The following is a 23273-nucleotide window of genomic DNA, read 5'->3' on the forward strand; positions in this document are numbered from 1 at the left end:
TGCAAGAATGTTTTTTGTACCCTTTGGGCTCTTTGCTGAAGGTCACAAAAAGTTAACTCTGTATGCAGTGCAATTAGCCCAGTTTCAGAAGACAAAGTCTTCTCTTTTCTTTGTGATATTTACCAGAAGCTGTTAATGGGGCAAGCAATTTGGCAAGTTATTAAATCCTGTGAATATCTACAATTGCCACACACGGCACTGGTTGTTGTACTATGTAATGCAATTTTCCACAAAATGTGCAACAGGCAGTGAAAATGCTAGGATCTGAGCGGTAATCTCTCTCATTGAAAATTATGGCTTTTCCTAACTATAAATTTTGTTATTGTTTTGTAACTCGTTTCTTGGCATCTGCATGTGAAACTGATTAATTTGAACACTTGTTCCAGCGGGGAATGCCGTGTATGCAACACGTTACTAGAATCCATCCAGCTGAGTGAGGAAGAGTACAGCATATTACAAGAGTGTGTGATGAATAATATCATTCAAGGGACAGATGTTTTTAAAAAGACAACTCCTGAGGTAAGTTTAAAGGTGTTGTTTGCAAATTGTATAATAAGATTATTATAAACATTTGTACCGCCTGTCTATTCAGCAGTTTTTAACTGAAAACGTTGCAAAAATTATGGGCATGAATCAGTAAAGATTTTGAATCATTTGACTGCATTAAAATCACATTTGGTTTTGTGCTACAGCAGAGCTGCAAATAATTGCAGCTACCTGTTTGGCTCATGACCACCAAAAGGAGCATAATGGGTTTCAACTTGTAAATTGCTGGGAGGTCTATCAGTATTATCCTTCTCCCCCAAAGTTTGTTTGGAATAGCAGCATGTTTACCAGAGGTTTCACCATCTTCTACCTTGAACCACAAATATCAGTTTCAGGGTAATGTTTTACAATGCTTTAACCTGATTTTCACAGTATGTAAGTAGTAATGGACTGATGAAGGGTTGTGAAGACTCGAAACGTTAACTGATTTCCTCTCCACCGATGCTGCCAGACCTGCTGAGTTTTTCCAGGTAATTCTGTTTTTGTTTTGGATTTCCAGCATCCGCAGTAGCTTTTAACTTTTTGTTTTTGCCAACTATTCTGTTGTATCTGTATGAATATGCAGGATGCTTTATTCATACTGCTGTTGTTGCTTCTGTGTTTTCCTGTAGAAATTCTAAAATTATATTAAAATTGCAGAATGATTTGTTGCATTTTAAAGTTTTTCTGAACTGAAAGTTAATATCAGTGAAATGAGAAAGGTTTACAACATTTAACTGTTACTGAGATGATTTTGGCTGCCAATTGTGAATCATCTGATTAAATGAAGTTTACTGCAATATGTACTACAAAACCAGTGTAGATTGAATGGAATTACTATTTAAAGAAAAAATTGTAAAAGCAAACGGACTTTTTGTTTTGCGCACCAACAGATTTTAATATTTCCCCCTTTATATACCCTTCACTACCAACAACAAGAGTTTGCATTCATAGAGAGCCTTTAATGTAGTAAAACCTCACGATGCTTCAAAGAAGAATTATTGAACAAAATTTACATAAGATATTAGAACGAATGACTAAATACTGCACTGTACTAGGGTATGGTTGAAAACGGGTGATGGAAGTAGGCAATCTTGATGATGGAATGGATATGGGTGTTCAGTTAGTTGCAATAACTTCAGTTTTAACAAGAGTAATTCCCCACCTCTGTCCTAGCGTTAACAAAGTTCCCCTACCGTGACATTATCACTTGAACATATTCCCTGCACAGCTGCATCCTTTGCACCAACACCCCTTTATATTATTTATATTTATATTAAAACATCTCAAATTGGTGATCAACTCTATAATCCTGAGACCATTAACATGTCACCAGTCTCAGAAGCTGCAAGATCTATTACATTCAAAGCAACCATCTCCTAACAAAGTCTGTATTGCCTCTGCTGAAACTCCTTGTCAGATAAATGCTGTCTTTGCCTGTTCTGTGTCAGCAATAATTTAACAGCTAAAGCACTCTGACTGTTATCCTTTTTAATTTAGATTGTCCTTCTAACAGAAACTTACTTAACAAGCCAAATCTAAACATCATTGTTGCAACATAAAGAGATTACAGTGATGCCAATATTAACTTGTTGAAACAATTTCAATAAAGACTAAAGACTTTAGCCAAGTCTTAATTTCCGGATGAAAGGTCATTTTGACCTGAAATGTTAACCTTGATTCTCTCCACAGATGTGCTTGGCTTGCTGAGTATTTCCAACGTTTTTTACTTTTATTTTAGCTTCCTCGTCTTTCAGACTGTAGCCTGAAGATGGCGCTTTTGTCACAGGAGCTTGAAATGTGCTTCATGTTTGTTTTTCAGACTTGTCCAGCACAAGCAAACTAATTTTTTTACATTGTTGTTGTATTTGCATTTTATTCTTCCAATGAATCTTAGGCAGTAAGTTATTGTGACCTGGAATTCACTGCCTGAAAGGATGGTTGAAACAGATTTAAATAGAAACTCCCAAAAGAGAATTGGATTATTGATTTAAAAGGAAATATCTGCAGGCCTATGGGGAAAGAGCAGAGGAGTGGGTTTAATTTGAGCATTCTTTCAAAGAATTGGCACATCCATAAAGGGCAGAATGGCCTTTTTCTGTGCTATATGATTCTATGAACAGGTGTTCCAAAGTTTCTACTAATAGAACTCTTGGTACAGCTGCTCAGGGATATGCAAGAGTAAAATGGGCTGCTGAATATTGCCCTATATTTGTGATTACCTTTAACCTCTGCTTAGTCCTCTCTTTGCCAGAAAAAGAGAGTGAGAATTTCTTGTTTCTAGTATTGTAGACATGAATCTGGATTCTGTCTAGAATGTCAACGTTCTTGGATTCGTACAGTTTGCACTTTAATTTTCAATACTAGCACAATTTCAGATCAAAATACTACATTTGTAATATTTTGGAATAATGAAAAAGAAAAGCCAACTTGAGTCTCATGTTTCTGAAAAGCAGCAACTGGTCCCATTCAGGTGAAAACTGGCTGCTTTATTTTTTTAAAAATTCTTCCCCTTCACTAATGACATTTAGGAACACCTGGGACCAATTCTAGTGTCATCGGAGATTAGCTAAAGCTACCTAAACTAAGTATCAAACCAGGGATCATTCTGTATGCTCAGTGCCAAGCCGATCATGTGTTTTACTCGCTAAACCATCCAGAGACGTAGTATCTTTTAAAATACCTAAATTCAACACATCCCTGATTGCTTACTTGTTTATGTTGTGAGTAGGTTAGTCATACAGGCCAGGAAGGCCTCAATGTTAATCCTCAATTTCTAGAGTTAGCTGAAATAATAGAATATTTTTGAGGAATTTTTGGCCTGAATTTTCTTTTGGTACAATTGCAGCATAGTGCAACAGATTATTCTGCCCAGCCTGACCCTCATTTGAGAAATATAGTCCGGCACCAGAATGTGCGCACATAGGTAGCAGGCAATGGTGCACTGCATCTGGATTCAAATGCCTGTCGCAGCTTAAAAGGCCAAATATCTTGTGTTTTTAAAAAATATGAAGCAGAATGACAGTTAAAAGGAAGAAGTTTCATTGAACATCCCTATCATCAATGAAGATGCAGCTAAGCGTGTGAATACAAAAGACATGGCTAGAGCGCTCACAGCCACCTTCAACCAGTTGTGATTCATGGCTTCCTCATGAGATTCCCACCATCATATATTTCCAGTCCGCAACCAGTTTGATTCATTGGATACAATAAAGACTACTGGTCCTGACGGTATGCCAGCAATAGTACTGAAGACCTGTACACAGCAACTTGCTGCACTTCCAGTGAAGCTGTTCCATTACATCTACAACACTGGTATCCTCTTGACAATGTGGAAGATTGCCTGTGTATGTCCTGTCCATCATCAACTATCTAATTGCTAAGGACTTGTGCCAAAATTGGGAGAGCTGTCCCATAGAGTAGTTAAGCAATGGTTTGACAGTTATACTCGCCAAATCATACCTTACACCCAATGTCCCAGAATCCTCCATCACTATCCCTAGGTAAGGCTTGTCCCACCAGCACAGATCGCCCAGAGGTGGTGACACAGTGGTATATAGTCAGGAGGGAGTGGCCCTGGGAGTCCTCAGCGTTGACTTTGGATCTCATTATGTTTCATGACATCAGGTCAAATGGCCAAGGAAACCTCCTGCTGATTATCACCTACCATCCTCCTTCAGCTGATGAATCCGTGTTCTTCCATGTTGCATAGCACTTTGAAGAAGCACTAAGGGTGATAAGGGCACAAAATATACTCTGGATGGTGGACTTCAAGACCACCATGGACTGGCTCTCCTGCACCACTACTCACGGAGCTGGCTGAGTCCTGAAGGACTATTATAATTCCCAGCTGAGGTTACCACTGGACAAGCCTGATCCCAGGGTGGAACCCAGCTTGATAGATCCTAGCTTTTATTAGTTTGTTTAAATGTGTGGAGAGGGGCTACTGAACAGAGTCACCAGAATCAGCTAATGAACTTGTAGCAAAAGCATAATACATATATTTATTAAGGAAGAAAAGATGAAGTTTATTACGATACTCCTTCACCCAAAGCTATACCTTTACAGATATATACAGATTTGTATGGATAACACAAGTTACAAAAGCTATCTTATACTCTAGTGCGCACAGTAAGTACAGTCCATGTAAACCAATAGGCAACCTGTGCCAAACTGGGCTTGCAGCAGGTGGTCAAAGAACAAACACAAGGGAAAAGTTTACTTGACCCTGCCCTCATCAATCTACTTGTCTCTGATGCATCTATCCATGATAGTATTAGTTGGAGTAACCACCACATAGCCCTTGTGAAGACTAAATCTCATCTTTGCAATGAGCACACCCTCCAACATGTGTTGTTACTTCCTAAGTTCATTCCATCTTTCCTGAACCTCTGTGTTTGAATCACTCCACTCAGGTTTCCATTCCTGCCACAGTACTTAAACAGCTTAGAATGTCATTTGTGACTTGATATGTTACTGTGACAAAGGTAAATTTTCCCCCCCTCATCCTTCTCGACCTGTCTGCAGCCTTTGACATGGTTGACCACACTATTTTCCTACAACGCCTCATCACTGTTGCCCAGCTGGGTGGGATATGGCTCCATTCTTCTCTATCTAATCGTAGCCAGAGAATCACTTGCAGTAGCTTCTGATCCTGTTCCCATACTTGCTACCTCTGGTGTCCCCCAAGATGAGATTCTAATCTCCTATTCATTCCAATGCTAAGACTGTCTATTTCCACCTCCATAACATTGCTCAACTTCACCCCTGTCTCAGCTCATCTGCTGCTGAAATCCTCATTCATGCCTTTTTTATCTCTAGACTTGCCTAATCAAATGCCTTCCTAGCTGGTCTCCTACGTCCTACCCTCCATAAGCTTCGAGGTCATCCAGAACTCAGCTGCCTGTGTCTTAAATTGCAGTGCCCTGTTCCCCTATAGCTGTGCTCGTTGACTAACATTGGCTCCCGGTCAAGCAATGCCTTGATTTTAAAATTCTTATTCTTGATTTCAAATTCCTGCACGGCCTTGGCCCTCCCTATTCTTGCACTCTCCTCCAGACCTACATCTTCCAAGACATCTGCCCTCCTCTAATTATAGCCATATGTGCATTCCCAGTTATAGCTGCTCCATCATTGGTGGCTGTGCCATCAGTTCCCTAGGCCCCAAGTTCTGGAATGCCCTCTGTATACCTCTCTGCCTCTCTATCTCAATTTCTTCCTTTAAGAAACTTCTTAAAACCTACTTCTTTGACTGAACATTTGGTCATCTGACCTGATATCACCTTATGTGGCTCGGTGGAATGCTTTCTTTTATAATGCTCCTGTGTTTCATTATGTGAAAGGTGCTATATAAGTTCTGCAGCAGTACTACTGTGCTAAATGAGTTAGACATAGAACAGATCGAGCGGCTCAAAATTAGGTATCCCTGAGGTGCTATGGCCCATTATCGACAGCAGAATTGTATTCAACCACAATCGATAACGTTATGACCCAACATATTCCACTCTGCTATTACCATCAAGGCAGAGGACCAACCCTGGTTCATGAGGAGTGTAGGAAAAGCATGCCTGGAGAACCACCAGACATGCATAAACATAAGACGTCAACCTAGTGAAGCTATAACACTGGACTGCACTCATGCTAAAATTGGAAGCAGAACACTATAGACACAGCTAAGCAATCCCACATCCAACGGATCAGATTGAAGTTCTGCAATCCCATCACAACAGCCGTGAATGGTGGTTGACAATTAAACAAATAAGTGGAGAGAAGACTCCAAAAACATTCCCATCCTCAGTGATGGCTGAGCACAGCACATCAGTGCAAAAGGCAAAGCTGATGCATTTGCAACCCTTCAGCCAGAAATGCTAAGCAGATGATTCATCTCTGCTTCCTGCTGAGGCCCCTAGCATCACAGATGCTAGTCTTCAACCAATTCAATTCACTCCATGTGATATCAAGAAATGGCTGAATGCACTGGGTACAACAAAGGCCACAGGTCCTGACAGCAACCCCGGCTGTAGTCTTGAAGGCTTGTGCTCCGGAACTAGCCGCATCTTAGCCAAGTATAGGTACTACACTGGCACCGACAATGTGGAAAATTACCTAGGTATGTCCTGTCCACAGCTAACAGGACAAATGCAATTTGGCCAATGATTGCCCATCAGTCTACTCTCATTCATCAGGAAAGTGATGGAAGATGCCATCGGCTGGACTTGATGGGTTGCATCTGAGGATATTAAAGGAAGTAGCTACAGAGATAGTGGATGCACTGATAGTAATCTTCCAAGAATCCTTAGATTCTGGAAAAGTCCCAGACGATTGGAGATCGGCCAATGTAACAGCCTTATTCGAAAAGGGAGGGAAACAAAAAAACAGGTAATTATAGGCCGGTGACTAGTGGAGTTCCGCAGGGGTCAGTGTTGGAACCACAACTTTTCACTTTATACATTAATGATCTAGATGAAGGAACTGAGGGCATCTTGGCTAAGGTTGCCAATGATACAAAGATAGGTGGAGGGACAGGTAGTATTGAGGAGGTGGGGAGGCTGCAGAAGGATTTGGATGGGTTAGGAGAATGGGCAAAGAAGTGGCAGATGGAATACAACGTGGGGAAGTGTGAGGTCATGCACTTTGGTGGGAAGAATAGAGGCATAGACTATTTTCTAAATGGGGAGAGAATTCAGAAATCTGGAGTGCAAAGGGACTTGGGAGTCCTAGTCCAGGATTCTCTTAAGGTTAACTTGCAGGTTGAGTCGGTAGTTAGGAAGGCAAATGCAATGTTGGCATTTATTTCGAGAGGACTAGAATATAAAAGCAGGGATGTGCTGCTGAGGCTTTATAAGGCTCTGGTCAGACCACATTTAGAATATTGTGAGCAATTTTGGACCCCGTATCTCAGGAAGGATGTACTGGCCCTGGAGAGGGTCCAGAGGAGGTTCACGAGAACGATCCCAGGAATCAAAGGCTTAACATATGAGTAATGTTTGAGGACTCTGGGTCTATACTCGATGGAGTTTAGAAGGATGAGGGGGGATCTGATTGAAACTTACAGAATACTGAAAGGCCTGGATAGAATGGACGTGGGGAAGATGTTTCCATTAGTAGGAGAGACTAGGACCCGAGGGCACAGCCTCAGAGTAAAGGGAAGACCTTTTAGAACAGAGATGAGGAGAAACTTCTTTAGCCAGAGAGTGGTGAATCTATGGAATTCATTGCCACAGAAGTCTGTGGAGGCCAGGTCATTGAGTGTATTTAAGACCGAGATAGATAAGTTCTTGATTGGTAAGGGAATCAAAGGTTACGGGGAGAAGGCGGGAGAATGGGGTTGAGAAACTTATCAGCCATGATTGAATGGCGGGGCAGACTCGATGGGCCAAATGGCCTAATTTCTGCTCCTATGTCTTATGGTCTTATGGTTAACTTAACATCTGTCATTGGGAAAATGTTGGACTCTATTATAAAGGATGTAATAGCAGAGCATTTAGAAACACACAATCTAATCAAACAGAATCACCATGGCTTCATGAAGGGGAAATCATGCCTAACAAATTTATTAAATTCTTTGAGGAGGTAATGAGCAGGATAGATAAAGGGGAACCAGTAGATGTAATATATTCAGATTTCCAAAAGGCGTTCAATAAGGTACCGCACATAAGGCTACTTAATAAGTTAGGAGTCCATGGTGTTGGGGGTAGTATATTAGCATAGATAGAGGATCGGCTAACTAATAGAAGACAGAGAGTTGGGATAAGGGGTCCTTTTCGGGATGGCAACCTGTAACTAATGGAGTGCCACAGGGATCGGTGCTGGGGCCTCAATTATTTACAATATATATTAATGACATAGTACATTCACTTGCCTCATCTATCGCCAAGTTTGCGGATAATACAAACATAGGTGTGAAGGCAAGTGGTGAGGATGGCACAAGGAGTCTACAGAGGGATATGGACAGGTTAACCGAGTGGGCAAAAACTTGGCAGATGGAATATAATGTGGGAAGATGTGAGGTTATGCACTTTGCCAGGAAGAATAGAGGAGCTGAATATTATTTAAATGGAGAAAGACTACAGAAAGCTGCAGCACAGGGATTCCTTGTGCACGAATCCCAAAAAGCTAACATACAAGTTCACCAGGTAATAGGGAAGGCAAATGGAATGTTCGCCTTTATTTCAAGGGGAATGGAGTATAAAAATAGGGAATTCTTGCTAAAACTATACAAGGCACTCGTTAGACCACACCTAGAATACTGTGAACTGTTTTGGTCCCCTTATCTAAGGAAAGATATACTGGCATTGGAGGCAGTCCAGAGAAGCTTCACTAGGCTGATCCCCCATTTGGAGGGATTTTCTTATGAGGAGAGGTTGAGTAGGTTGTGCCTATACTCATTGGAGTTTAGAAGAATGAGAGGTGACCTTATTGAAAGATATAAGATTCTTAGGGTGCTTGACAGGGTAGATTCTGAGAGGTCGTTTCCCCTTGTGGGAGAATCTTGGACCAGAGGGCATAATCTCCGAGTGAGGGGTTGCCCATTTAAAACAGAGATGAGGAGGAGTTTCTTCTCTGAGGGCAGTCAGTCCATGGAATTCTTTACAGCAGAGGGCTGTAGAGGCTGTGTCATTAAGTATGTTCAAAGCTGAGATAGGCAGATTTTTAATCAGTAAGGGAATCGAGGATTATGGGGAAAAGGCAGGAAAGTGGAGTTGAGGAATGTCAGATCAGCCATGATCTTATTGAATGGCGGAGCAGACTCAGTGGGCCGAATGGCCTACTTCTGCACCTACGTCTTATGGTCCTATGGACAGTGTATTCAAGCAGAACTTACTCAGCAAAAACCTGCTCAACGATGCTCAGTTTGGGTTCCGCCATGGCTGCTGTTGTGACCGGTACCCGGGCAATTTGTGAACTTCCTGAACGGGACCCCAATTTTGTTATGCTCACAGGTGAGAAGGAATGAACTGGCACTCCTTTATTCAACCCCCTCGGTTGGTCGCAACAAGATTAATTTAAAAAGATTCCCTCCAACCCCCCCCCCCACCGTGGATACCTTTTCCCAGTCTAAATGTATTTAGTTTGAGATGGAGCCAATTTAACTAGACTTTCTTAAGTCAAAGAGTAACTTTATTATGAAACCCAAGGGGGAAAAAATAAAAACATAACATGCATACACACAGATCAGAAATGAGATGTTAAGAGTCCAAATAAAAGTTTTTTAAAAATACGAATCAGTCTTTGGCTTGTCTGTGAGGCATAGATGGCGGTACGTTGCAGCCGTTAAGTTAGATAATTCTGGTAGAGCTGACTTTGGCAGTTTCGAAGTTGATTCTGCAGGGTAGTTGAAGAGGCTGTCCTATTTCCTTTTTGATTGTGGCTTCTGCTGAGCCTTGCCTCCAGCAACAGAGAGAGAGAGAGAGAGAGACTTTACCTGCAGCTGCAGGGGTGACTGGTTGATGATCTTGTGCTGTCACTCTCACAGCACACACTGCACTGCCCTGCAGTTAGCCTTTTAACCCATTTTCCCTGTGTATTTCATTAGTGGAAATAATCATCTTGCACCCATCTCATAACTATTTACACATTCTGAGATATAAACCAACAGGAGATGGATTTTTGGGTGACTGCTGAGATGTGCAAATCAGTCTCTTGTCTCCGCAACCACAGGAGATTAAAGTTCAGTTGTTTGCATCTCTTCTATTTCCTTTTCAAGTGTCCCTGCTTGAAGAAGGCCATGACACCTTTTCTGGTACGACATTCCATGTTCTCTCAGGACAGGTCTGTCAGTATAATCCACGTTAAGAATTTTCCAGAAAGTGGTCTCTTTACATTATCAGCCATCTTTTGTTCAGTGTCCTTACTTGTATTTCTTTAAAAACACACAAGCTTTCCCTATAGTTCAATATATCTGTAAGTCATTCGTGACTGTAATCGGCTTTTCTTGACACCACTCTGCTCCAAATCTCATTATAACTTTGGTCCAAACATGGACAAAAGAGCTGAATTCCAGAGGTGAGGTAAGAGTAACTGCCTTTGACATCAAGGCAGCCTTTGACCAGTTGTGGCACCATAGAGCCCTAACAAAATGGAGGTCAATGAGAATCAAGGGGAATGCTCTCCACTAGTTGGAGTCATACCCATCACGGAGGAAGATGGTTGTGGTCATTAGAGGCTAATCATCTCAGCCTCAGGAAATTGTTCCAGGGGTAGTGTTCCTTAGGATAGTGCCCTGGGTCCAATCATCTTCACCTGCTTCATCAATGACCTTCACTCCATCATGAGGTCAGAAGTGGGGATGTTGGCTGATGATTGCAGTGTTCAGTACCATTTGCAACTCCTCAGATACTGAAGCAAAACCTGGACAACATTCAGGCATAGGCTGATAAATGGCAAGTAACATTCATGCCACACAAATGCCAGGCAATGGCCTCTACATTACCATTTCTGAATCCCCCAACATCAACATCCTGGGGATTACCATTGTCCAGAAACTTAACTGGACCAACCATATAAACACTCTGAACACAAGAGCAGCAAATAATTAACTTCTTGGACACGTCCCCCTCCCCCAAAAGCCTCTCCACCATCTACAAGGCACACGTCAGGAGTATGATGGAATATTCTCTACTTGCCTGGATGAGTGCAATTCCAACAACATTCAAGGAGCTCAACACCATCCAAGACCAAGCAGCCCGCTTGATCAGTACCCCATCCACAACCTTAAACAAACACCTTCTCCATCGCCAACACACAAGGCAACTGTGTGCATCATCGACAAGATGCACTGCAGCAACTCACCTAGGCTCCTTTGACAGCAACTTGCCGAATCAACTTATACCACCTGGACAGCAGGAGCATGGGAACACCACCACCTGCAAGTTCCCCTCCAAGTCACATGCCATCCTGACCTGGAACCAAATCACCGTTACTTCACTGTCACTGGGTAAAAAAATTAGAACTACCTCCCTAACATCACTGTGGTTGCACCTACAACACATGGACTACAGGGGATCAAGAAGGTGGCTCACCACCACATTCTCGGGGGCAATTGGGGATGGGCAATAAATGCTGGCCTTGGCAGCAATGCTCAGATGCCAGAAACAGTTTTTTAAAAAAGGAGCCTAAAAAATGCTATCAAGTGGCAGTTACTCACCAATAACCTGCCCACAGATGCTCAGTTCAGGTTCTGCCGGGACCTCTTTGCTCCAGGCCTCATTACAATGCTTGAAGTGCTACATTTCAGTGGTAGGGGGAATGACTGCCTTTGACATCAAAGCAGCATTTGATCAAGTGTGAGAGCAACAAATTCTCATAAAACTTAAGTCAATGGGGTCAGGGAGAAAACTTGAGTACTGGAGTCATGCCTAGCACAGGAACATAGTTGTGCTTGTTTGAGGCCAGTCCTTATAGCCCCAGGACATCACAGCAGTAGTTCCTCAGGACAGCATCCTAGGCTGAACTAACTTCAGCTGCTTCATCAATGACCTGCTATCTATTACAAGGTCAGAAGTGGGCCTGTTCGCTACTGATTGCACAGTGTTCGGTTCTATTTACAATTACTTTGAAGTGGTGCATGCCTGCATGCAGCAAGACCTGGACTACATTTTAGGCTAATGAGTGGCATGATAATAAATAATTGTGCCAGGCAATGACCATCTTCAGTAAGAGAGTTTAACCACCTCCCCATGACATCACTGCGTTCCCCCAGCTAATCTGCTGTAGATACTTGCTGACAGCGTTAATAGGTGACCCTGTGGTGACATGGGAATGTGAGTTGATCTATGTAGAGAATATATATTATTTGATGTAATGGCCTAGAGATTGAGCCATGGCCATTTTTGGGAGCACAGGGTATGTAGATTGTGCCCTTCAGTGGCTGAATGTTGAGATCTGAGATTCTCCAGCGTTTTATTTTTATTAACTCACAGGATGTGTGCTTCGCTGGCTGGGCCAGCACTAATTGCCTATCTCTAGTTGCCCTTGAGAAGGTGGTGGTGAGCCGCCTTGAACTGCTGCAGTCCACGTGGTATAGGTACACCCACAGTGCTGTAAGGAAAGGAGTTCTAGGATTTTGATTCAGTGACAGTGTAGGAATGGTGATATATTTCCAAATCAGGATGGTGAGTGACTTGGAGGATAACTTGCAGGTGGTGGTGTTCTCATCTATCTGCTGCCCTTGTCCTTCTAGATGGCAGTAGTCGTGGGTTTGGAAGGTGCTGTCGAAGGAGCCTCTGTGAATTCTTGTCGTGCATCTTGTAAATGGCACACACTTCTGTTACTGTGCATTGGTGGTGGAGGGAGTTAATGTTTATTTGTGGATGTGGTGCCAATCAAGCAGGCTGCTTTGTCCTGGACGATGTCAAGATTCTTGAGTGTTGGGGAGCTGCACTCATCCAGGCAATTGGGGAGTATTCCATCACGCCCCTGACTTGTGCCTTGTAGATGGTGGACAGGCTTTGGGGAGTCTTGTGAGTTACTCGTCGTAGGATTCCTAGCCTCTGACCTGCTCTTGTAGCCACAGTATTTATATGGCTAGTCCAGTTCAGTTTCTGGTCAATGGTAACCCCCAGGATGTTGACAGCGGGGGATTCAGTGATGGTAACGCCATTAAACATCAAGAGGTGATGGTTGGATTCTTTCTTGTTTTAGATGGTCATTGCCTGACACTTGTGTGGCGCAAATGTCACTTGTCAGACCAAACCTGGATATTGTGCAGGTCTTGCTGCATTTGGGCATGGACTGCTTCAGTATCTGAGGAGTCGCAAATGGTGCTGAACATTGTGCTATCATCAGTGAACATCCCCACTTCTGACCTTATGATGGAAGTAATGTCATTGATGAAGCAGCTGAAGATGGTTGGGCCTAGGTCACTACCCTGAAGAACTCCTGCAGTGATGTCCTGGAGCTGAAATGACTGACCTCCAACAACCACAACCATCTTCTTTTGTGCTAGGTATGACTCCAACCAGTGGAGATTTTTCCCCCTGATTTCCATTGACTCTTGTTTTGCTAGGGCTCCTTGATGCCATACTCAGTCAAATGTGGCCTTTATGTCAAGAGCAGTCACTCTCACCTCACCTTGGGAGTTCAGCTCTTTTGTCCATGTTTGAATCAAGGCTGTAATGAGGTCAGGAGCTGAGTGGCCCTGGTGGAACCCAAACTGGGCATCAGTCAGCAAGTAATTGCTGAGCAAGTGCCGCTTGATAGCATTGTTAATGACCCCCTTCCGTCACTTTACTAATGATCGAGAGTAGACCGATGGGGCTGTAATTGGCCAGGTTATATTTGTCCTGCTTTTTGTGTACAGGACATATCTGGGCAATTTTCCACATAGCTGGGTAGATGCCAGTGTTGTACCTGTACTGGAACAGCTTGGCTGAGGGCATGGCAAGTTCAGTATTATTGCCAGAATATTGTCAGGGCCTATAGCCTTTGCAGTATCCAGCACCTTCAGCTGTTTCTGATATCACGTGGAGTGAATTGAATTGGTTGAAAACTGGCATCTGTGATGCTGGGGACCTCCGGAGGTGGCTGAGATGGATCATCCACTCGACACTTCTGATTAAAGATTGTAGCAAAGGCTTCAGCCCTATCTTTTGCACTGATGTGCTGGGCTCCTCCGTCATCGAGGATGGGGATATTTGTGGAGTCTCCTCCTCCAGTGAGTTTTTTAATTGTCCACCATCATTCATGACCGGATGTGGCAGGACTGCAGAGCTCAAATCTGATCCGTTGGTTGTGGAACTGCTTCGCTCTGTCTATCACTTGCTGCGTATTAAGTTTGGCACACAACTAGTCCTGTGTTATAGCTTCACCAGGTTGATATTAGGTGCGTGGTCGCATTTCTGTATTACTGGCTAGGCGCAAAGTGCGCTTAGGTGAAGAGGACTCCCAGTTTTGCTGCAGCTGCCCCCTGGTAAATGTTGTCAGGAATCAGGAGAGGAGGCCAGGACGTGAGGCTGATTGGTGAATTGGGAGCCAGTGGGTAGATCGGGGGTTGGGAGAACTGGAAGTTTGGGAGAGGCAGGCTGGGATGTTGATTGGGGTTCGAGAGAGGCTGAAGGGGGCCATCTGGGATCAGGAGAAGGAAATTTGAAAGGTGGGATAGAGAGGAGAGGATTTAGAAGAGCCCAATTGGGAGTGGGTGAGGGGGCCAGGGAAGCTGATTGGAAATTGGGAGAAAGAGATTTGGGGGGCTCGGGAGGAAATGGTTCATAAGAGCAACCTGATCAGCGGAGGTAATCAGGTGTTAGAATAAGTAGCTAGGGAAGGTGATCAAGTTTCAGGAGAGGCCAAGAGGGTTTGTGGGGGCAGGGGGACAGTTGTGGTTTGAGAGGGGCAGTGGGGGTGGGGGGGGCACCAGGAGACGAAGAAGCAAATTGGGGGGGTGGTTGAGAGAGGAGTCTGGGATTTGGGAGTCCTGGTGATCAAGAGGGGGTTTAAACATGCATTTGGGAGATGCAGCAGTACTTGCATTCAAGTAAGTTACTTACTTTCTGTGTTGAAGACGATCCCTAAGGCCAGTTTCCCTGAGTACAACTTGCAATGGAATGGGCTGCCTCAGGACAAACCAATTTTGGAGAAAGGACCTTAAACAGATGTTGGGCTCCTTAGAGCCTCTTGTTTGTCCTTGCCCAAGATGGTGGTGGCACACTTACAGCACACATTTTCTGTCTGACGTATTGGGGCCTTAGCCTGGATAGCACCTGAAGTATAGGTACTGCACAGATAAATTTCTGTTTTGCAGGAGCTGTTTTTGCAATTTTACACAGAAAAACCTCCTGGTTTGTTTGTATTCCTGCCAAGATTAGCAGTTTTAGCTTTTGGGACATGGGGAGAGGACTCTTGCCGAACAATTTTATTTTTTTATTGTTTTTCTTACATTCTTTTTCTTAATCTGCCATTTTAATAAGATCATTTTATATCTTGTTTTATTAGCAATGCAGTGTTATTAGCAGTAAAACAATATAAACAATTGCTTGTTCAAGAATTTCTGTAAAAGTAATGTTTTTAACAGCTAGAAAATTCCAAAGATATCTGTCTTGTAACCTCTATCTGTATTTTAAATCTGTTGTGCTTAATTATGTCACTGCATTTGTGATTCAAGTTCCTTTTGTCATGTTTGTGTTTTTTGTGAAACTGGGGATTAATGAAGGCATAGTAGGTGTGGTCTCTTTTAGCTTGCATGCAATGGTTGTGCTGACTTCGCTGAGATAATTGCTAAGTAGCTCAAATGAAAAGATCAAGTCCTTCATGCATCCAGATTTGCCCTTGGCATATTAATCATTTATGTGAACCCTTTAATTATTGGATAAAAGCAAAATACTACAGATGCTGGAAATCTGAAACAAAAGTAAAAATAGCTGGAAAAACTCAGCAGGTCTGACAGCATCTGCAGAGAAGAATACAGTTAACATTTCAAGTCCGTATGACTCTTCATCAGAACTGAGGAAAAATAGAAATGAAGTGAAATATAAGCTGTTTGAGGGGGGTGGGACAGGTAGAGCTGGATAGATGGCCAGTGATGGGTGGAGGCAAAGGAGAGATTGCCAAAGATGTCATAAACAAAAGGACAAAGGGGTGTTGGTGGTGGTAATATTAGCTAAGAAATGTGCTAATGGTGACACTAAGGGTTTAATTATTGGATTTTCCAACAGCAATTAGTCATTATCAAGGATGGAATGGAGCTTGGGTTTTCAATTTGTGCAGCAACATTTAAACATTACCAGTATAGGAAACAGTTTAGTGCTGTAAAATTCTATTCTACTTTTATTTAAAATCAGAAAACAAAGGTGAAAAACAAAATCTAACCTCACCACTAAAATTTTAATGTGATGGATGCCAACAGCATAAAAAATTAAGTGGAAAAATATAAACAATGGCCGGGTGTTCAATAAATGGCTATTAGCTCTTTTCAGAGTTTTAAAAAATATCAGATAAAGAATCACAAATAGATTGAAGAAAAAATTTCACATTCCACAGCCTGAAGATGAAAAGATAACTCACGTGATACCTTTGTTGCACACCAGCTGAATGAGGGATTCCATTCCTAAGATTTTTTTAAATTCATTCACGGGACGTGGGCTTCGCTGGCTGGGGCAGCATTCATTGCCCATCCCTAGTTGCCCTTGAGAAGGTAGTGGTGAGCTGCTTTCTTGAACCGTTGCAATCCAAGTGATGTAGGTATACCTGCAGTGCTGTTAGGAAGGGAGTTCCAGGATTTTGACCCAGACAGTGAAGGAACGGTGATATATTTCCAAGACAGGATGGTGTGCCACTTGGAGGAGAACTTCCAGGTGGTGGTGTTCCCATTTATCTGCTGCCCTTGTCCTTCTAGGTGGTAGTGGTTGTGGGTTTGGAAGGTGCTGTCTAAGGAGCCTTGGTGAATTCCTAAGATTCCACATTTACTCAATGATCCTGTCAATCAGTGTCTTAATTTTTCCAATAGTGATTATTTACTTGCTAGTGAAACATTTAATGTCTCTGAATAGGAGAGGTGGGGGAGGAGTAGTGAACTATTGCTCTGTGTTAGCAGCTGGTAGCAATATTTAGGATTTTGCTGCCTGTTTTTCTCCATTTATTCTTAGGCTTACAAAGCAGTTATTTATGATACAATTGGAAAGATAGGTTTATTTTTCCGTAGGGTATGTTAAAATTACTGAAGGAAAATATAGCACAACAGGCTTAAGTATGTAAGTAGTATGGCAGGTTAGAGCATATTCTGCAATTTTCTTTAATAGAATGGCAAAATTATATTTTCCCCACTGGCAGTAGAATTAAAGACAATCAGAGCAAATAGGGAAGGTCGAAATAGATGAGGTTAATATACAAAACAAAATAAGCAGAAGGTAGAAGTGGAAACAGTTTTATGATCACTTGATAGGATTAGTTTTTTTTTTCAAATGGAATTTGAATGAATGTTTGTTTATTTTGACAGTTTCATGAGTATCTCAAACTTCCCAATCTTATTGTAAGGCCCATGAGTCCTGGCCAGAGTGGGTATGGGGGGTGGTTGGGTGTGAATGGGAGGTCAGAGGGACCGAAGGCTAGGGTGCCTAACATTCGTGTACAGACTGGGCTGATGTCCCATGGTACCAAGATGGGCTTTCTAACCTGCCCACCTCAGCATCTGACATCCCATCATGAAAATAGCGTGGGCAGGCACTGCCAGGAAGGAGACGGGATCGCGACATCTGGAAATATCCTGACTCGTGTTCCTGCATCAAAGATGAAAATCCACATCCTTGTATCCAGGAATATTTAGGACCCAGTTCTGACCTCTTTTTGAACCAGGTGTCTGTTATAGCCACAATCCCTTTTTCATGTGTCTGTTGGAGCCTGCAGCTCACCAATATTATTTACTACATTATGTACATTGACATACGTGCACTGTAAACCTAATTTTTTTCTTTTTTTTTCAAACATAGAAACATAGAAAATAGGAGCAGGAGTAGGCCATTCGGCCCTTCGAGCCTGCTCCGTCATTCGCTATGAACATGGCTGATCATTCAACTCAATAGCTTGCTCCTGCTTTTTCCCCATATCCTTTGATCCCTTTCGCCCCAAGAGCTATACCTAACTCCTTCTTGAAAACGTACAATGTTGTGGCCCCAACTACTTTCTGTGGTAGCGAATTCCACAGGCTCACCACTCTCTGGGTGAAGAAATTTCTCCTCATCTCAGTCCTAAATGGTCTACCCCATATCCTCAGACTGTGATCCCTGGTTCTGGACTCCCCCACCATCGGGAACATCCTTCCTGCATCTACCCTGTCTAGTCCTGTTAGAATTTTATAGGTTTCTGAGACCCCTCCTCCTTCTTCTGAACTCCAGGGAATATAATCCTAACTAACTCAATCTCCTCATATGTCAGTCAAGCCATCCCAGGCATCAGTCTGGTAAACCTTCGCTGCACTCCCTCTATAGCAAGAACATCCTTCCTCAGATAAGGAGGCCAAAACTGCACACAGTATTCCAGGTGTGGTCTCACCAAGGCCCTGTATAATTGCAGCAAGACATCCCTGTTCCTGTACTCGAATCCTCTGGCTATGAAAGCCAACATACCATTTGCCTTCTTTACCACCTGCTGCACCTGCATGCTTACCTTCAGTGACTGGTGTACGAGGACACCCAAGTCTCGTTGCACATTCCCCTCTCTCAATTTATAGCCATTCAGATAATAATCTGCCTACCTGTTTTTGCTGCCAGAGTAGATAACCTCATATTTATCCACATTATATACTGTATCTGCCATGCATTTGCCCACTCACTCAGCTTGTCCAAATCACATTGAAGCATCTCTGCATCCTCCTCACAGCTCACCCTCCCACCCAGCATCATCTGCATCTGCAAATTTGGAGATATTACACTTACAATCTAAGTCATTAATATATATTGTGAATAGCTGCCATTCGGAAAAAGACCTGTTTATTCCTACTCTTTGTTTCCTGTCTGCCAACCAGTTTTCTATCCATCTCAATACACTACCTCCAATCCCATGCGCTTTAATTTTACACGCTAATCTCTTAAGTAGGACTTTATTGAAAGCCTTCTGAAAATCCAAATAAACCACATCCACTGGCTCCCCCTCTACTAGTTGCATTCTCGAAAAATTCCAGTAGATTTGTCAGGCATGATTTCCCTTTTTCGTAAATCCATGCTGATTCTGTCCGATTCTGCCACTGTTTTCCAAGTGCTCAGTTATTAAATCTTTTATAATGGACTCTAGAATTTTCCCCACTACCGACGTCAGGCTGACTGGTCTATAATTCTCTGTTTTCTCTCCACCTCCCTTTTTAAATAGTGGGGCTATATTAGCTACCCTCCAATCTGTAGGAACTGTTCCAGTGTCTATAAAACCTCGGAAGATGACCACCAATGCATCCACTATTTCTAGGGCCACTTCCTTAAGTACTTCCTTAAGGATGTAGATTATGGGGCCCTGGGGATTTATCGGCCTTCAATCCCATCAATTTCTCCAACACCATTTCCCTACTAATACTGATTTCTTTCAGCTCCTCCCTCTCACTAAACCCTGTGTTCCCCAACATTCCTGGTATGTTATTTGTGTCCTCCTTTGTGAAGACAGAACCAAAGTATGTATTTAGTTGGTCAGCCATTTCTTTGTTCCCCATTATAAATTCCCCTGTTTGTGACTCTGAGGGACCTACATTTGTCTTCACCAATCTTTTTCTCTTCGCATACCTATAGAAACTTTTAGGGCAGAATTTTCTGGCTGACATGCGGGTGGCGGAGTCCGCACGTCAGTGCTTAAAATGTCGCGTGAGCGTCCCGACGTCAGCGCGTGGCATCACGATATTTCGATTGGCGGGCGCGCACAGCAGTGGGACGCGCGCCCGCCATTAATTAAAGGCCTCGTTAAGGCCCTTAACTTGGCAATTGTCCAGGATTTTGAGGGGCCCGTGCGAACTTCGGGTCGGCGCATTTGCCCAACGGGCAGGTGGGTAGGAGATTTTTTAATAAAAGTCATGCACTGGCGGGATCTGTGGACTCAGAGGGGTTGTTCATGTTTTCCATGAAGTTTTAATTGCAGAAAGTGTTTTAAAGTTGCCTGTTTGATTGTTAGCAGGTCACATCGATTTCAGAGAGCTTTTTGTGTTCTTTGAAACCAGTCTGCAGACAATAATCTTTCTCGGGCCTGCAGCTTTCCGGAGGCCTCCATTTAGCCTGGGGGTATGTGTTTTGACATCTCCACTGGAGGCAGCTCCTCTGAGGAGGAAGGGAGGGATAGAATAAGGAAAGGCCAGGACTGGACAATCAGCCTCCAGGGGAGCCACCTTTGGGAGGCCAGGCGCAGGCACAAGGGGTGCATGGCCAAGAGATTGTCCAAGGTGCAAGGGGCCGCAGAAGACGCTACTATCCTGCTGCCAGGGTATACAGGCGGCGAAGCAGCTACCTCAATATGACCGAGGTGCAGTGCCGAAGGAGGCTCCGACTCTCAAGGGAGACAGCCACCTGTATCTGTCAGATGATCGGCCTTGTCATATCTCCTTACTGTCTGGATGAACACCCCATGCCAGCGGCTCTGAAGCTCACAGTTGCCCTCCACTTCTATGCCTCTGGCTCCTTCCAGGGCTCGGTGGGTGATCTTTGCGGTGTCTCCCAATCAGCTGTCCACACTTGTGTCAAGCAGGTTACAGACGCTCTGTTCAGATGGGTATTGACCTTCATCCACTTCCGCTGCAACCAGACAAGTCAGGCACAGTGAGCCAGAGGCTTCATGGCCATTGCTGGCTTCCCCTGTGTCCAGGATGCTATAGACTGTACACATGTGGGCATCAAGGCGCCAGCAGGTGAGCCCGGTGCCTTCGTCAACAGGAAGGGCTTCCACTCCATGAACGTGCAGATAGTGTGTGATCACAGGATGCAGATTCTGCAAGTTTGTGCAAGGTTCCCAGGCAGCTCCCACAACGCCTACATCCTCAGACACTCCCAGGTGCCGGGGCTCTTCAGTGCTCCGGCTCGGCTGGATGGTTGGCTGGTGGGTGACAAGGGCTATCCCCTCCGAAGATGGCTCATGACACCTCTCTGCCATCCAAGAACAGAAGCTGAGGAGCGCTACAATAGGAGCCACGGCACCACAAGGGCTGTGGTGGAGAGAGCCATCTGTCTTCTCAAGATGCGCTTCAATTGCCTGGACCGCTCAGGGGGCGCACTCCAGTACCCCCCAGATTGCGTGTCTCTGATAGTGGTAGCATGCTGCGCGCTGCACAATCTTGCGCTGGAAAGGGGGTTGCAGTTGATGATGAAGACCTTGATGCCCTGGATGAGGCTGCACATGATGAATACAGCAGTGGCTCAGAGGATGAAGAAGCACAGGGCGATGATGACGGGCAGCTCGTTGACTCGTTACTATACCAAGGAGGCAGGGACACCCGGGACACTTTAATCCAATGAACCTTCAGCTAGCTCCACACACATGGATCTGCAGGACCAGCATTGCCTGGCGTTTCCACACGTGGCACTTAGGTGCTACATCTTCCACCTGATCAGCTGCAACTAAGGGCTTAGTACAGAAACCTCAATGTCCACTCAAACACTCATGATATGTCTGTGAAACATACAAATGCAGCACAAAGGAAACACCCTCAGCCATGGTCAGAAAAGTGGACTTTATTATGTCCAAAATATAACAGAAACTTCTCCATTGCAAACATAAGCATATTGTTCCCTATTCTAAGGCCAACACAAAATCACCAGTGACATACCCATTGAGTGCCTATCATGCCTTATACTTTCATTTGCGGGTGCTATGTCTAGGTACCACCCCATCGGTCAGAGTGGCTTGTGAGACAGCCTGCTGACTCTGCTGTCCTGTTGGCGTCGATGACCTTGGCGGGTGTCCTCTGGCCCGTGGAGCCTGTGATGGCCCCGCCTGGGAGGGAGTAGCCAGTTCCAGAACTGGCACCTCCCCAGTTGTCGCAGCCTCAACAGAAGCAACGTTGACTGGCAGAGGGGCGGAGGAGCTGCTGCCATCATCCAGAGCGCTCTGAGAGGAGCTCGCAGCGACGACAGGCAGCTGATGTGCCGACGTGAGGTCACATTGGACCTCCCTGCTCACTGCAGATGCATGGGCACCTAGCGCCAATGCTTGGTACCCACAACATCTTCCACATTGGGAATGACCACCCGTGGCCATTACCGCTGTGAGGGCTTGCAGGTCACAGCGTAACCCAATCAGAAGATTCTGCATTCGATCGAACCCCCTCTCCATGAGAATCGTCAATCTCTCAGTGGAGGAAGCCTGAAGCTCTGCCCTGAGGTTCATGCCTTCACGTGCACCCAGCCTGGACTCCTCCATCACAGAGACCAACTGAAGCAGACCCTCATGCAACCCTGCCAGATGCAAACGCGATTCCTGCCGCTTGTCCTGAAGCTGCTGCATTGGTGACAACTCCAGAGGCACGTCATCACTGCCCGACTCAGCATGTGCCTGGTCCCCTGCAGCCCTCCAGCTGCTGGCGCCGTTGGCACTCTCTGTCCCTACCATCTCCTCCAGCGATTGTGAAGTGCCCTCTCCACTGTGACCCGGGACACTAGCCAACGGTAAATTCCCCACCGAGTTGTTTGTGTCTGTGCAGGTGCCTGGCTGGCTGAAATGATGTGCCACAAGTTGCACGTCTTGGCGCTCAGGTGTGGAGGGGGGGGGCTGCGGTGTCTTTGGGCGCGGCCATGCGGTGGTGATGCTGAAATTATCAACGAGGACAGTGCATCAGTTAGCGTACAGTCAGTTAAACCTTTCATCCCTTTCCCCTCCCCAGCCTCATAAGTCGCTCACCCTCCAAGACCCTAAGGAGACGAACATTGGTGGGGTGGAAAAGAGTCAAGAGGAGGCCCAAACATTAGACGCGCATACAGACAGGCTGGTCAGATGGCCTCAGGAATGCCACATGGCATGTTATGTACCATTGGAGTGGGGAGAGTGCAGAGGTACCTGACCTGGATGCATGCTGGCCTGGAGAGTTGCGGTGCTGAGGAAACATCGCAAACACTTGTGACATTTGCCGTGGATCACAGGAGATTGACAGGTCACATTATTGACCTTCATACCATTAGGAGGGGCACAGACCAGGTGGGCAGAAGGCAACATTTCCCCTTGGCGCAGGGATGAGTAAAGTGGTGGCATTTATTTAAATTGAGTGCCATGAGATTCACAGCTGAGGTGCTGAGGACCTTTTGGACAGAGTAATGTGGGACGCACTGGCTGAAAGGGAGGTGGAGGTCCCAAACCCCCTA

General features: G+C 44.5%; 1 protein-coding gene across 7 annotated transcripts in view; it reads left to right on the forward strand.

Annotated features, from left to right (window-relative positions):
* The window catches only part of prorp (protein only RNase P catalytic subunit), a 95922-nt gene that overhangs the window by 8845 nt on the left and 63804 nt on the right, over nucleotides 1-23273 (forward strand). For 5 of the 7 annotated variants that reach the window (XM_078562756.1, XM_078562752.1, XM_078562751.1 and 2 more), the window contains one exon: nucleotides 387-519. The exons of the other annotated variants lie outside the window; for them this stretch is intronic. In XM_078562756.1, coding sequence (XP_078418882.1) covers nucleotides 469-519 — 51 coding nt within the window. In that variant the 5' untranslated portion in view covers nucleotides 387-468. The remainder of the gene's footprint in view (nucleotides 1-386; nucleotides 520-23273) is intronic. 7 annotated transcript variants of the gene reach the window in all.

The sequence above is a fragment of the Cetorhinus maximus genome, chromosome 18 (assembly GCF_964194155.1).
Source record: "Cetorhinus maximus chromosome 18, sCetMax3.hap1.1, whole genome shotgun sequence".
Classification (NCBI taxonomy): domain Eukaryota; kingdom Metazoa; phylum Chordata; class Chondrichthyes; order Lamniformes; family Cetorhinidae; genus Cetorhinus; species Cetorhinus maximus.